The sequence below is a fragment of the Patella vulgata genome, chromosome 6, assembly GCF_932274485.2.
Source record: "Patella vulgata chromosome 6, xgPatVulg1.2, whole genome shotgun sequence".
In the NCBI taxonomy this organism is placed as follows: Eukaryota; Metazoa; Mollusca; class Gastropoda; family Patellidae; genus Patella; species Patella vulgata.
In genome coordinates, this window is record NC_065884.2 from 11,300,553 (window position 1) to 11,317,010 (window position 16,458).

The following is a 16,458-nucleotide window of genomic DNA, read 5'->3' on the forward strand; positions in this document are numbered from 1 at the left end:
TGTTTGAGTATTGGGTACTCGTCAGATTGAATACTGATTTTACTGTTTGAGTATTGGGTACTAGTCAGATTGAATACTGATTTTACTGTTTGAGTATTGGGTACTCGTCACATTGAATACTGATTTTACTATTTGAGTATTTTGAATTATTTGAATGCTCTCCAATATTTAATTTTTTGTAATTTTCAGATTTTGTGAAGTCATGAAATTTTGAAATCACTATATGCCCACTCGTATAGTTGTCACCCTGTCGGTCCATCTGGTCATTTACAATTGGCTTGTGAATGCGATACAGACCACAGTTTTTGACAAATCTTTTTAAAATCTGGTGTGAGGATGAATTTAGCATTACACAATTTCTGTTCCAGAGCTATCCCCCTTTTGCTGAAAACTTTGCGAACGCGATAGAGGCTAGAGTTTTAATGGATTCTTTTCATATTTGGTATGGTGCATAGTGGTCATGAGAATTTTGCGACTTTCCATTCAGGAGTTATCCCCCCTACCGCACACCATTTTTTATGTGTTGAATTAGTTTAAATTATGAGTTAATTTCATTTGAGTGACATTTAGTGATTGAGCACATTAAAAAACAGAACACAATTTACATGGAAAACAATCACTGGGTTATACACATATAGCACAAGTATTCTATTATCATGTATAAACCAGTGATTGTTTTCCATATAAATTGTGGTGTTTTTTTTAGGAAAGATATAAATAATGAACTAATTATATATTCCAGTGTTACGACAGCAGGGTTATAATAGAGACCGAATGAATCACGATGAACCTATCACACCAGTACCCATGTCAACGCCTAAAATAACCCCTAGAATAAACTCAACTCCTTTACAAAGATCTCCTAAACGACAGACAAGTTCTTCGTCACTCATCGTAGAAACAACAACAACAACCTACGTTATGCCACAGCAGGCACGACAGCCTTCCATTAAACGGATGCATCATAACATTCCCCATCGCTTTGTCACTGGTCTCAATACGCGAGCTACTAAATGTGCCGTCTGCTTGGGTAGCGTGTATTTTGTAAATCAAGCAGCAAAATGTCAAGGTGAGTTGGAGACATGACATTCAGAAAGTTGGGAAAGAAATGGGGTTTTGGTTGAAGTGAGGGATTAGCCAATGAAATGGTCTGTTACGGCAATACACGAAACTGTAGGTAAACCACTAGAAACGGCAACGCTGACTGATTAATCAATGTCTGACATCACAGGGTCAAAAGCCCTCCATATGACCCCTGACGCGACCTTCCAGTACAACTTGTCAGATCTTCATGTAGTGTAGGCCATCGAAAGTATAAAAAAACGAAACGAAATATAGATCTGTATTTGAATCAGATTGCTCTAAAGTGTGGCCATAACTTATAAGAACCACCCACTGATCTAGATTTTTATTTCTATGATTTGATATTTGTCTTTGTAGAATGTAACTTAGTGTGTCATCCTAAATGTGTGACGTCAGTGCCAGCATCATGTGGTCTACCGACGGAGTATGTACAACATTTTACGGACATGATGAATAAAGTAAATAATGATGAAGGTGTAGAGTCATCTACAGATGATGATGATATTGCTATTAAGATGGAAGGATGGTTGAAAGTTCCAAGGTAACTTTTTCGACACTATCATAACATGATTAATAGAATATTAAAGTACTATTGAACTCTTTATGGTCTGACAGGATCCCAGTTCATTATACAGAAGTAGTGAGAGAGAAATGGGGTTTAACATCCACTTGACACAAACTAGGTCATTTTGGGACTAACACATGGTTCGATTTTATTTCAATAATTCGCTTGCATGTATGGGTCTTCAGCAGTGGGAGGAAACCAGAGAAAGCCCACAAGGTTGAACAGATGACCCTACTCCTTGTCACTTACAACCGGGAAGCCGAAACCAAGCCTGTTAACTTAATGACAGACCGTCGTGAAAGTTGTGCGCTATAAAAACGTATAATAATAATAATATGTATTGTCATATAGTATTATCACCTTTCATGGAAGAGTTCCCTCAACCTTGTTCTTTATTTGAGTACTCGGGAGTTATCTCCCATATGTGGAATCTTTTGTACTTTGAGAGGTTGAATAAAACATGGCCTATCTCACATGTGGTTTTTAGATTCAATACATTTTATTATAAATATTATGATGGCGAAATGAAATGAAATAGGGTTTAAAGTCCTACTGTTCTGCTCCGAACTGGGCTAATGAAGATGGGCATACACCATACAGTGTGCTATGAGGGAAATTTTGCCCGGACAGCAGCACTACTGTCTACTCTTATATCGAATTCCAACTGTCAAAGGGTCATTTACGTGTATGCCAATGTGTCCACAGGACCTTGTTTTTTCTCCCATCCGAACGACTAGACAGCTAAATATTATGGCAAATTAATTGTGTGTATTATTATTTTATAGGACTGGTAAGACAGGTTGGGAGAAGAGATGGGGACAGTTAGAAGGAACATTATTAATGTTATATCGTGAAGATACTGATGCTAATCCTGTTGATACGTTTGAATTAAATCCTGTGGATGGATATGTTACTATACACAGTGCTGTCACTTACTCCGAGCTGTCCGGAACAGCGAGTTCAGATTTACCTTTTGTTATGAGATTAGACCAGGATCCGTTAACCACCTGCTGGCCTGGACGGTAAGTTCATATTTTACAATATCTGGTCGGTTTATGTCGACAACTAATATGAATAATAGGTCCAGAAATTGCTGACATAAAGTGATCTCAGTTGGTGAGAGTTCCACTTTGTGGAAGGATACTTGATTAATGATCTGCATGGTTCAGACATAATTTTTGGAAAATAAACATACATTATGCAAGAGCTAAATCTGCCAATTGCAGGTCTTTCTTGAGGCCTGAAATGTTATCTAAATTATTAATTAGACATTAATTAACTTATCCCAACCATAATCAACTCTAGATGGCATTGCTAGCCTACTATATTTACTGGATTAGAACCCGGTCTCCTACTTCTGATTAAATCAAAAAATGGATAATCAAGACTTATGTTTTTTTATCGTACCGACTTTAGAAATGATGATCGAGGCTGGGCCCAAAATTCAATCTCTAAATACTCGGTTCAGGGTGGATCAATTTGACTGAAAATTTTCATCAAATTCCCTTTACATTATCTAATTTTTAACTATTAAACTGAGAACTGCCAGCTCTTTATTTTATCTCCCATAATGTATCTTTAAAAAAAAAGGGTCTACTGGTAGAAGGGTTAACGTATATAAGAGGGGATGGTATCTATAGAAAGTTTTGTTTTGACCCATTTTAACTGATACAGACCCATTTTAAATTTTGACAGTTTTGCTACTAGAGTTTAATTAAAACATACTCATTGAAAGAATCACATAATAAAGGGGTGTAATGTTACTGATATGTCTAAAAAGTAATTTCTTCCTTCAGATCTGTGAAAATAGATGTTTAGACTGACATACAAATTAACTAAATCTAGAAGAACTATACTAAATTGATGTTTAAATGGCATTTGAAATGAAATGGGGTTTAAAAGTCCTACTGTTCTGCTTCGATTGGGCTAATGGAGACGGGCATGCGCCATACAGTGTGCTTTGAGGGAAGTTTTGTCTGGGCAGCAGCCCTATGGCCTACTCTTATATCGAATTCTAACTGCCAAGAGATCATTTACATGCACGCCAATGTATACACCAGATCTCGTTTTTTTGTCCCATTCAAATGACTAGAGAGCTGTTCTTGTCAGGCCCTCCGTCCTGCACCACTGACAAGGCGAAACCACGTCAGAAAATCCCAATGAACCTTCTTGGCCAATGCAGGGATCAAACACACAACCTCCAGGCTAGCGAGCCAGCGTCTAACCCACTTAGCCACCGTGGCTCCTTAAATGGCATTTAATAATAGACAAGCATTAGTTAGCTTATATTAGAGCGACATTTCATCAGGCAACGATTACTAGCCATAGTTGAAACATCAGGCTAATTAAAGTTGTGTAATTGTTGTTTCATGGGGTTATTTTGTTTATTTGATCTATTTTCAGAATGTTGTATATTATGACGACAAACTTCAGTGATAAACAAAGATGGGTGGCGTCACTAGAGGCAGCCATGAAATCGGCACAGAGAGGAGAAATATTCAGAAGAAATGTAAGTATATTTATTTTATTATAATGCATGGCGGAGCTGAGTGGAGTCAACAGAAGACATTGCCATCTATAGGCTTTGATGGGGAGGGTTAAGTCCGAATGGTTAGTTCGTGGAGTAGGATCGCCTGTCCAACCTTGTGGGTTTTCTCCGGGTCCTCCGGTTTCCTCCCACTGCTAAAGACCTCCTATGCTCAAGTGAATTATTGAATTAAAATTGATCCATATGTTAGTCATGAAATGACCTTGATTGTGTCAAGTGGACATTAAACCCCATTTCTGTTAATCCAGAATGCTTCAGTTGATTTAATTTAAATTGAGTGACAAGGAATTGAGTTCTGCCTGTCTTGAAAACAGATGTGGTGTGAACAGAATTATGGCATAATCAAACGTTTCAGCTGTAATGATTGGTTGAGATAGTATCATATTCTGGTAGCGTATGACTAGTCACTTGAAATTCCTGTGTTTACTCAATTGCCATGCTACACTGATCAGCAGTGAATTTCCGCTAGGCCTCTACAATCACTGATAAGGATGACATCAATGTGACTTAATGATCCAGAAATATTAACATTTTTCCTGCAACAAATTAAATTCTAAAACATTTTTTTTATGTATTGGAAAAATAAATAAAGGCGTTTGACGTATTTGTAGGTAAAAATTATTTCCTATTTAGTGTAAATGGGTATTAAAATGACTAAAAGGCAGCATTCTCTCCGAAGCAGTAATGTCTTAAGTAAACAATGCACGTGCCGTTCAGCCAATGATTGACGCCATGTGCTGTGACGGTACATGTTAAGGCAGTCATCTTTGACAGAGATATTATACTAGACTCGTAATTCTCTGTGAAACAGATTGTTGCCATGCATATTTGTTTTTTATTTTTTTCAGAGATTACAGATTAACACTGTATTAACTATGAATTGTTCCAACAGAAAAGAGTTCAACTGTTCATTAGTTCTCTCAAAAGAGGTAAATTATTTTATTTTAGTTGTCATATTACTTGTGAATTAAATAGCCGACAGACTTCGGAATCAACAAAAGTAAAAGATTAGACACTGTAAACTAGGTATCATTTAATTTTGTGTATTTAGATCTAATTTCTTTCACATTCATTCAATATCAAATCTTTGTTTGAAAATTCGTAAAAATCATTTAAAATTACCCCAAATCATCTAATTTGTACTTGTGTTCAGAATAAAGCTGACCATTAATTATCCAATCACTATCATTGATTATTATACATCAACAATCAATTTAGTCTGGAGACTCAGTGCGGGGGAGGGGGGTGTCCATCAAATGAGCACAAAACCAGGCCCAACTTTTCTAGAGTAAAATTTTGCGTAGAATACGATGCTGAGTGGTAATCAGTCTGCCGTTGGGGCATTTTCAAGATATTCGGGGTCAAATGGGTTCATTTGCACTGAAAGTGAATGCGCAGTCATTCTTGTATCATGAAAATAAGCTGAAAATGATCGAAAGTAATCATACTTTCAATAAAAATGTGAACTTGCTAATTTTTAAACTGGACACAAGGTCAAATTAAATGATTTCAGACGATTTATACAAATTTTCAAACAAAGATTTGATATTGAATGAATATGAAAAAAAATTAGGTCTAAATGCACAAGATTAAATGATTACAGCAAAAAATGTCCATTATTTCATATGCCCCTGTCCAACAGTCTGTCCACAATGTCTGGTGAAATTTCACAGACCATATTTGTTTTCAAATTTGCTGGGTATTCTAATCCAAATTTCATATCAATATGTTATAACTTATCGACCCAGACTTGTGAAATCTTGTCAATTCCAATTATATTTTCCCCGGGTGTATGTGACAAGGAGTAGGGTCGCGTGTCCAACCTCATGGGTTTTCTCCTGAGTCCTTCAGTTTCCTCACACTGCTAAAGAGCCCTACGTGTAAGCAAATTATTGAAATAAAATTGAAGCAAGTGTTAGTCCCAAAATGACCTAATTTGTGTCGAGTGGACGTTAAACCCTCTCTCTCTGTCTTTCTCTCCAATTATATTTGGACAGAGTTCATAGCACATGTTTGTTGACAATCATTGAATTGTGTAGTATTTGTTTTGTATCTGGAGCTGGCCGATATCCCAGATATTATCACAATTTTGGTTTATCACCTTTTAACTGTAAATAAACATACATAAAAAGTTGTACATACTTCCGGAGTATTCACTTGTACTATTCCAAAATTAAGCGGGGGCTTAGATGGCCGAATGGTTAGCATGTGCACACTGTATCATAAAGTCTGTCATTGAGTCAACTGGTGTGGTTTCCATTCCCCGGTTGTGGGCGACAAGGAGTAAAGTCGTCCGTCCAAAACTTTGTGGGTTTTCTCCGGGTCCTCTGGGTCCTCCGGTTTCCTCCCACTGCTAAAGACCCCTACGCACAAGCAAATTATTGAAATATAATTGAACCATATGTTAGTCCTGAAATAACCTAGTTTGTCTCGAGTGGACATTAAACTCTCTCTCTCTTCACTTAATTGTAGTCAGTATTATTCCAAAATTTAGCTGATATTCCTGAAATGACCTAGTTTGTGTCGAGTGGAGGTTAAACCCCATCTCTCTCTCTCTCTCTCTCACCCAGGTCTATTTTGAATTGTGTATTTTGTAGTTGGTGTTATTAGGATCAGAAGAAGGTTTATATGCGTTAAATGTACAAGATAAGAACTGTCAGTTAATACAGTTAACAGGTATTAATAGTATACATCATATGGTTGCTGCTTCTGGTCTTGGTATGGTACTCATGATCTCAGGTAGGTACTTTCATTCTCTCCTGCTCTTCCCAGGTGGGTAAGATGCTGACTCGCTAGCCAGGAGGTCGCGTGTTCGATCCCTACATTGGCCAAGAAAGTCCATCAGGATTTTCCAACGTGAATTTTCCCTTGTGGTGCAGGACGGGGGGCCTAACAAGGACAGCTATCTAGTCATTCGGATGGGATGAGAAACTAAGGTCTTCCGTTGAAAATTTCCCTGATAGCACACTGTGTGGTGTATGCCCATCTTCATTAGCCCAGTCGGAGCAAAAAATAGGACGTTAAACCCCATTTCTTTTCATTTTCGCTCTTCCCTGGCAATATATCACTTGATCATCAATTTCCTGAATCTTGATTAAGAAGAGAGTTTTGTTAAGCACCTGACAGCTGAAAATTGCTCCTCATAATTTCCATATTTTCTGAATAAAAGGAACCACTCTCTTTATCACAGTTTCCTCCCACTGCTGAAGAGGCCCTATGTGCAAGCAAGTTATTGAAATAAAATTTGAACAATAAGTTAGTCCCGAAATGACCTTGTTTGTGTCGAGTGGACGCTGAACCGCATTTCTCTCTCAATTTCCTCACCTAGTCCAAACAGGGAGAACATTTTTTAGGGGAATGATTTTCGACTTTCTGAAATTAAGGAGAGCTCTTTTTATGCCTCATAGCGAAATATAAAAAAAAAACTATTACTGATATTAAAACTAATGGAATCTTTTTATTAAATTTTTAGGCCAAGATCGTCGTGTTATTATGGTAGAAAAGAAGTTAATAAAGTGTCGAGTATCCCAGGCAACTGGCCCTGAAACTATACCAGTACCGTTTAAAGGTATAGATGGAATACAGAGTTGTACAGTGTTTGATGTGGGTATGTGGGAAGATGCCACATATCTTTGTGTTGGTATGCCAGATAAAGTTATCCTAATGAAGTTTAATTCAAGTCTTGGCATGTTCTGTATAAGAAAGGTAATGATAGCTTTTCAGTTTGAAGTATAAGATTAAGAATCAGTAGGCCTACGTTTATTTCATTGATGTCCATTTATTGCGAATATGATGGTGATGACATTGTTATTGTCTGTTTGAAATTTGAATGGAAATACCTTGGTACACACTAATCAGGACTTACTTCTGTCATGGGTGTTTGGTTGCCGAATGGTTAATGTGTGCACGTTTGATCATAAGGTCTGTCCTGGGTCCAGCCTTGTGGGTTTTCTCCGGGTCCTCAGGTTTCCTCCTACTGCTAAAGACCCCTACGCGCAAGCGAATTATTGAAATAAAATTAAACCGAAATGACCTAGTTTGTGTCGAGTGGACGTTAAACCCCATTTCTCTCTCTCTCTCTATTTCTGTCATATGATTCAATCAGATTAAAATTGTTTTACCCAAAACTTATAGGTGGTACTATCTTTTTTATATCATCTGCAGAGGATGTAAAATTATCAATTCAAATCTTTATAAATACTGAATTGAATTGAAACATTTTAAGACTAATAGAGCTTTAGACATTGTAGTCTGCAAGTCCAAGGAATTAAAACTCCCCCAACTGATAATCATCAACCGTAACCTCATATATAAGGAAATTAATTTTCAAATTTTGTTTTATTTTGTAGGAGTTTTCATCCAGTGAACCATGTAGTTGTGTTTGTATAACAGAGAATATGGCATTAGTTGGGACAGAGAAATTTTACTCTATTAATATGGAACATCCTAATTATATGTTAGGTATGTTTTGGATACTTCATTCATGATTACCTTTAGTCCTTTACTCAAGCCACAGTTTAGCATAGTTTATTAAATATATACATTGGTTTTTGTTTGTAGAGTGAATCTCAGGAACTGCTCTCGCACATCATCTTTCTTCAGCGTAAAGGGGAATGACCGAATGGTTAAACATACATTATGCAAGAGCTAAATCTGTCTATTGCAGGTCTTTCTTTAGACCAGAAATATTATCTAAATTATTAATTAGACATTAATTAACCTATCCAGACCATAATCAACTCTCGATGTCAACGCTAGCCTGTGATATTAATGGATTAGGATCCGATTTGATGCTCAACTTTCATTTATGATTAAATCATGAAATGGATAATCAAGACTGTTTTTTATCGTACCGACTTTAGTAATGAGGATCGAGGCTAGGCTGAAAATTCAATCGCTAAATTTTCGGTTCAGAGGGGATCAATTTGACTGACATTTTCAGCAAATTCCCTTTACATTATCTAGTTGTTAACTATTAATATAGTGAGAACTTCCAGCTCTTTATCTAATCTTCCATAATGTTTCTTTAATTAAACATACATTATGCAAGAGCAAAATCGGCCTATTGTAGGTCTTTCTTTAGGCCTGAAATGTTATAAAAACTATTAATTAAACATTAATTAACTTATCCAGACCATAAGCAGCTCTCGATGTCAAGGCTTGCCTGCGATATTTGTTGGATTACAGTCCGATTTGCTGCAAAACTTTCCTTCGTGATTAACGATTAAATGGATAATCAAGACTATTAGTTTTGTCTTATCGACTTCAGTAATAATGATCGAGGCTAAGCGGAACTTTCATCAGCAAATTCCCTTTACATTATGTAATTTTTAACTATTATAGTGAGAACTGCCAACTCGTTATCTAATCTTCCATAATGTTTCTTTATTTAATGCGTGTGTGTTACGTCTTAAGGTCTGTCACTGAGTCAAGTAGCATGGTTTCAATCGTCCGCTTGTATGTGACAAGGAGAAGGTTCGCCTGTCCAACCCCTACGCACAAGTGAATTAATGAAATAGAATTGAACCATATGTTAGTCCCATAATCACCTAGTTTGTGTTGAGTGGACGATAAACCCCATTTCTGTCTCTCTCTCTCTGAAACAAAACATTGTTCTCACAAATCAAGTGACTATTTATCAAGGCCCTGAAGCAATGAAAATCCAGTTGGTGAGGCCTAAAAGCTTCTGTTATATAAAAAATATTTTCTCCAAGAAAGAAGTAAAATTTTAGTAGATGTTCTCGTAATAGAAATGTTTCAATTAGTGTAGCCTTAAATTGAATTAAACCTACATCTCTAATAAAAATATAATTTTTTTTTATATAGATTTTGTTGATCGTCAGGACAGTACTTTAGCGTTTGCTGCGTTTGGTGCTGCTATACATCATAGTTATCCTCTAGCTGTTGTCCTCGTCTCACCCGCTGGTTTACCACTAGAATATCTACTCTGTTTCCATGGTTAGTATACAAATACATACATACTACAGATTGATTGTATATAATCAACATAAACCTTATCAATTTAGTCCAGTTTCCTCTATCTATTCGGGGGGGGGCAGGGGGGTGGATGGTTGAATGGTTAGCACATGCACAGTATAATTTAGCAAGGTTTAATAAATATATACCATGGTTATTGTTTGTAGAGTGAATCTTAGGGTTAGGGTTAGCTCTCACACATAATCTTTCTTAAGGGTAAAGGGGATGGCCGAATGGTTAATGCATATACACTGTATCATAAGGTCTGTCATCAAATCAAGTCAACTGGCATGGTTTCTATGCCCCGATTGTACGAGACAAGGAGTAGGGTCGCCTGTAGTGCTCCTACGGTTAGGACTTTTTGTTATTCGAATAGCCGTAGCTATTGACCGGTTAGTAACCGTTAACCGTATGGTATCAATTTTAAACATAAAACAGAGCTTGTCAGGAGGTGCGAGTCATTACTCGTGCGCACACTATACTCGCCTAAACGGCATTACACACGCAAATAATTCAGGAATTTTTTCAGACATGTACAATTCTTTAATGAAAATTTAAACTATCTTAGGCCGTAGTTATTTATTTACCTGGTTAACTTGGTTCATTTGAAACATTTTTTAATTCAATATAACAATAATATACAAAACAATACTCTGTTTCCCTTCGTACGTGACAGATGGCGATAATATTACGATTACACAATGTTACTAAGAATAGAATAAAGTAAATTGGAAGGCGTCTATTGATTGGACAATAAAGAAATAATTCCTCGCTTGCAAGTAGAATTTTTATGATTGGTTAATTTAACTAAAAACCAAAGTAGAATTCTAGCGAGAAATTACGAGATATGAAACGTGTTGAATGTCGTAACGAATCTAGTATAATGTCATTTTCTAGCCTTTATGATTATAATTTGAATGGTGGTTACGTTTTGAAGTAAACCCAAACCCAAAATAACTTGGATCAAAAATGATAAATTAAATGTCTGCTATTTGATATTGAATCATGAACAGACTTATGTCAACATTTTCTTACTCTGTCCACCCGATTAGATTTTATTACATATACTTCGAGAAGGTATTTGTTGAGTAATAAAACCTTCTAGCAGTTTATCGAGGTTCGGGTGTTTCCGGAGTCCAAAATGGCCGCTTTATATAAATGAGAATTTTGGGGATAACTAACCCTAACCCTTTTTAAAAGACTGAACTTGGGTCTAATTTAGTTTTTACTTCTCTTAAAAGGGTTAGGGTTCGGGTTAGTATTCCCCTAAATACTCATTTGTATAAAGCGGCCATTTTGGTATGAGTTCTGGCTTGTTCTGGAATTTGCTGCTTCTAGTGGTGATAATATTTGTACCGTGCGGTAAGGACGGCCAGCCCTCGATAAACTACTAGAAGGTTTTATTACTCAACAAATACCTTCTCGAAGTATATGTAATAAAATCTAATCGGGTGCTCTGTCAGCATGGATGGGCAGGTAGGTGGGATGAAATCTGTCCACAGGTTATTCGTTTGAATGCTTTCATGGCCCAGCAGATAATCTCAGCAAAGTTTGGGATAAATGATTCTTTTATAATGGATTAAACATATTTAAAACATACATTATGCAAGGGCTAAATCTGCGTATTGCAGGTCTTTCTTTGGGCCTGAAATGTTATCTAAAGTATTAATTAGACATTAATTGATCCAGGCCATAATCAACTCTCGATGTCATCGAATATCTCCGATATTAAGTAGATTAGAACGGTTCCACCATATTTTGATTTAATTTAGAAATGGAGAAAAGAGACTTAGCTTCAAACTTGCAATTAATGCATACATCTTGTTGAAATAAAGTAATTTGAATGAAATTTTCAATATATTTATTTTGTATTATCTATTTTTGAACTATTTTAGACAGAATGGCTAGCTCTTTATCTAAATCTCCCATAATGTATCTTTAATAAACCTGCTAGATTAATTGTTTATTTTACAGAAATTGGTGTATTTGTCAACAAAAAAGGTCAGAGAAGTCGACAACAGGATGTCAAATGGAGTGGTCTTCCCTTAGCTTTTGGTAAGTTTATGTTGAGTATTTAATTTTAAGTCAGAAATTATTAGATTTTAAATATACATTTACACGCATATTAGGTTTTTTCCAGTTTATAAATAACCATTCCTGTATATAACCTATTTTAACTCTATATTACAGCTTACAGAGAACCATTCCTGTATATAACATATTTTAACTCTATACATGCAACAGTTATACCAGCAAGTAAAAATCTCATCAAGTGAGTTCATTATTTATAATTATTAAAACCAAGTCAAATTTATTTTTTAATAAATGCTAATTCTGATAACAGCATATATTCCATGTGTCAATACCATTGTGTTCACTAAACAATGTTTAAGCATTATGCAAGAGCTAAATCTGCCTATTGCAGGTCTTTCTTTCGGCCTGAAATGTTATCTAACTTATCCAGACCATAATCAACTCTCGATGTCATCGCAGACGATGTCATCGCTAGTCTGCGCTATTTACTGCATTAGGTTCCAATTTGCTGCTCAACTTTCATTCATGATTAAATCATGAAATAGATAATTGAGATTAAGTAATGATGATTGAGGCTAGGCCGAAAATTCAATCGCTAAATTCTCGGTTCAAAGTGGATCAATTTGACTGAAATTTTCAGCAAATACCCTTTACATTATCTAGTTTTTAACTATTATAGTGAGAACTGCAAACTCTTTATCTAATCTCCCATAATGTGTCTTTATTAATATTTTTATGAAACTTAACATTATTTAATGTAACTCTTAAAAGTATTCCGACCAATATTTCTATGTTTTTTATATTACCAGGGGTCGACAGACATTAATTGATGTGCACAATCCCCGCTATCTAGGTGGGGCTGTATCATCTGGGTCTGTTTATGTAACAGCTGTAAATAATGGAGCAACAGAGATACTGTGTATACGTGGACAGGAAGATTTTAATGATATCACCACTAGTGACAGCGATAAAGAAAATACCAAAGGGTAAAAAACTTATTCATTAATTGAATACTCATTATTTATTTGCCACTGACAAGGGGAAGCCAGACTGAGGTGCTTTCTCAACCTTGAACCTCCTAGTTAGAGGGGGCGGGTTTGGATGGCCGATTGGTTAGCACTGTGTGTGGTGTATCATAAGACCTGTCCAACCTCGTGGGTTTTCTCCAGGTCCTCCGGTTTCCTCCCACTGCTAAAGACCCCTACGCGAAAGCGAATTATTGAAATAAAATTAAACCATATGTTAGTCCCGAAATGACCTAGTTTGTGTCGAGTGGACGTTAAACCTCATTTCTCTCTCTCTCTCTTCCTAGTTAGAGAGCAAGCACCATCTTCACTGAGCCACCATGACTCCCATATACTTAATACCTTTGATTTTGATCAGACAGACAATCAAATGTTTTGGTAGTCACAGTCTTTCTGAAGGCTTCTTAGATTTTTTTGATTGGTAGGTTGATCAGGAGTTTGTCCATATTTTTCTGATTTCGATTCCAACATTGTACAGGACAAAGATTAGCGTTGCTTGTCCAACCTTATGGGATTTCTCCCGGTGCACCGGTTTCCCTCCACAACTAAAGACGAATTATTGATATATAATTAAACCATGTTAGTCCCAAAATGACTTAGTTTGTGTCAAGTGGACGTTATACCCCATTTTATTGCGAATGTTAAACTCATGTTTTGTTTCTCTCTCGTGTTTCAGCAGTATGAGGCAGACAGATAAATTACAAGTCAGATTTCGACAGAGTCCGATTAAACATGAATACAGACGTCGGCCATCTTTAACATCATTAGACAGTAATAGCAGCCAATCAACATATTCTAGCACTGCTGATTCATCAGATTTATGATCCCATTTGTAAAAAAACCTTTAAATCGTCAACCTCATTGAAAAGCATCATCAGGCTTTCAAACTGAAAATAACCGTATCCAAAGATAAATTTGAGAGACCAGTGATCGTTAATTTTTAGTTTCATCATCATCAAATTATCTAAGGTGCTTATATATGTGGATTAACTTAATGTGTTACTCAACTCGTCAATATTAGGTTATCGTGATTTTTCTGAGTATAAATTAATTTTATTAGGTAGGTAGGTGTGTAAATAAAATACAAATATTGGTGCTAAACATATTAAAGTTGCATTTTTTTTAAAGCGACCAACTAACTCATCCCCTTTTTTCTTGTGTAATATTAATACTCTTGACGATTGCATCCCAGAGTAGAGACTATCATTTCTTGCTGGGCGCCGTTTCTTGAAATCTTAACTAAAGATAAAATAAAATTCAATTTTAGTAGATACTTCAATTTTGATTGGCGAAGCACTATAATCAATCTAATATTATCCAATCAAATTACTAAAATTTGGATTTTATCTCAGTTAAAATTTCGTGAAACAGGCCCCAGGTGTTTTCTGCTAAATAAAGAGAGAACTTTAAAAAATGAACAATTTTTTTTATTAATATTGTACGTATACACAGTCTAATAATGCTATTGGATGACTTTTGGCAGAAAACTACACAGTGGAAGTCTTTTCAATCCATGTAACATTTAAATAACAAGTATTCAGCATTCGCCCTGAGTTAACTGTTCCGAGATTGTCAACTATTTGTGTAGCAAATTTCATTTATCTAATTAATCCATAAGTGTGAAGAGGTGGTTATATAACGGCCTGGACAACTGCCACTCACTGTGTGTAGGGCGTAATATAACGCCTTGGAGGTATTTTCCCCAACCTATTCTTAGAACATAGTTCCCCCATGATTGCAGCAAGTGTGGGACGTTATATTACGACCTGGCATATAACACATCATTTCATTTGTTTTATTATAGTATATATGTGTGGATAAATGGTTGAAAGCGAGACATTATGTAATATATTGAAAATGCACGAGGACCTTTGTCCGAGGTTTATATCAATATATTAACAAATGTCTTGCTCAAGGCCATAAAGCGACTTAAAAAATATAGATAGTATCCTGCATGTGCATTTCAATGAATTTTTTCAACTAGTATAAAATAATGTACAGTTAGCATGTTGCCTGTACCATTATTTCAAATAGCGGTACGTCACATCTGTATTTTAATTACTAATAATGTACTTTATACCCGCCAGGCCATAATAATAATTTATCTATATTTAATAGTAAGATATGTGTTATAATAACTATTGTAAAATGCACATGGTTGACATTTTAGTATTTACTCACATTTATTAGATCCAGCATCAAATTATGTACATATGTATTTTGTAATACTTAAAATAAAATAAAAATATTTAATGGATATTGAATTTCATTCATAAGCTAGTGAAATACGCAATCTCGCTCCCAGAGATAGCTTTACCCTTCGTTCATCTCTGGTAAAACTTACAGGCCATACGTCGGCCATTTTAAATGTCACGTGATGTATCTTTCCGTCAGTCGCTACACAAAGATCCAAAGTGCCGGTTTAAGAAATTTCACGTATTTTGACAAATCACTCACATTGTTCACTAAAAATAGTTCCTTGTAAATCATCAAATCGGCTGTTTTCGAATGAAATTTTGATGTCAAGATGTGAAAAATGATCCAAGGATGATTAATATTTAATCAATGCTTAATTGTCAAGAAATCAGCAGCATTTCATTCTAACAAATCCTGCCAATCAGTAGCCAATGGGGGCAGAGCTTAGAAACCGATTTCATGCTGATTAATGGCCTGCGAGTTTTACCAGATATAAACGACGGGTAAAGTTATCTCTGAGATCGAGATTGTGAAATGTTTGACATTCAGGACCAGAATAAGACAAAGTCTCGGTGGGTTATCAGTAGTTATAACATGGACGGGAAATCTTCCTTTGTTCTTTTCGTTAAATAAGCAGATTGTTTTCCCTCTAGTAGATTGGGTGGAGCTTAACCGTGCAATAACTAGACATGTTCAATGTTATTGCACACTTTTGCTGGTTTACACTAGTTTTAGTAGAAATCATATAGAGAAGTGGGCTGGGTTTTCTGTGCAATAACATCAAGCATATTGAGCAGGTGTCAATGTTAAAAGTCATTTATAGCACGTTTCATTCGTTAACAGGTTTAACATCTCGGCCTACGGTTAAACCTGTTAACTCATGAAAGCCGTGCTATAAATATAACTTATATCATGTACCTTTGCTACGATAATGAATGATCTATGCAATATCTCCAAACAGCCATAACTTTGCTTGGAATAAAATAATTTGACTGAAATTTTCAATATATTCATTTTTAATTATCTATTTT

At 35.7% G+C, this 16,458-nt stretch overlaps 1 protein-coding gene across 1 annotated transcript in view; it reads left to right on the forward strand.

Moving 5' to 3' along the window:
• The window catches only part of LOC126825301 (citron rho-interacting kinase), a 44,704-nt gene extending 28,335 nt beyond the window's left edge, over positions 1-16,369 (forward strand). The window contains exons 31-43 of the mRNA XM_050554884.2: positions 743-1,069; positions 1,441-1,624; positions 2,434-2,670; positions 4,052-4,157; positions 5,045-5,125; positions 6,794-6,935; positions 7,669-7,901; positions 8,546-8,657; positions 10,023-10,154; positions 12,147-12,227; positions 12,363-12,444; positions 13,016-13,192; positions 13,908-16,369. Coding sequence (XP_050410841.1) covers positions 743-1,069; positions 1,441-1,624; positions 2,434-2,670; positions 4,052-4,157; positions 5,045-5,125; positions 6,794-6,935; positions 7,669-7,901; positions 8,546-8,657; positions 10,023-10,154; positions 12,147-12,227; positions 12,363-12,444; positions 13,016-13,192; positions 13,908-14,055 — 2,042 coding nt within the window. The 3' untranslated portion in view covers positions 14,056-16,369. The remainder of the gene's footprint in view (positions 1-742; positions 1,070-1,440; positions 1,625-2,433; positions 2,671-4,051; positions 4,158-5,044; positions 5,126-6,793; positions 6,936-7,668; positions 7,902-8,545; positions 8,658-10,022; positions 10,155-12,146; positions 12,228-12,362; positions 12,445-13,015; positions 13,193-13,907) is intronic.
• Positions 16,370-16,458: the final 89 nt, after the last annotated feature.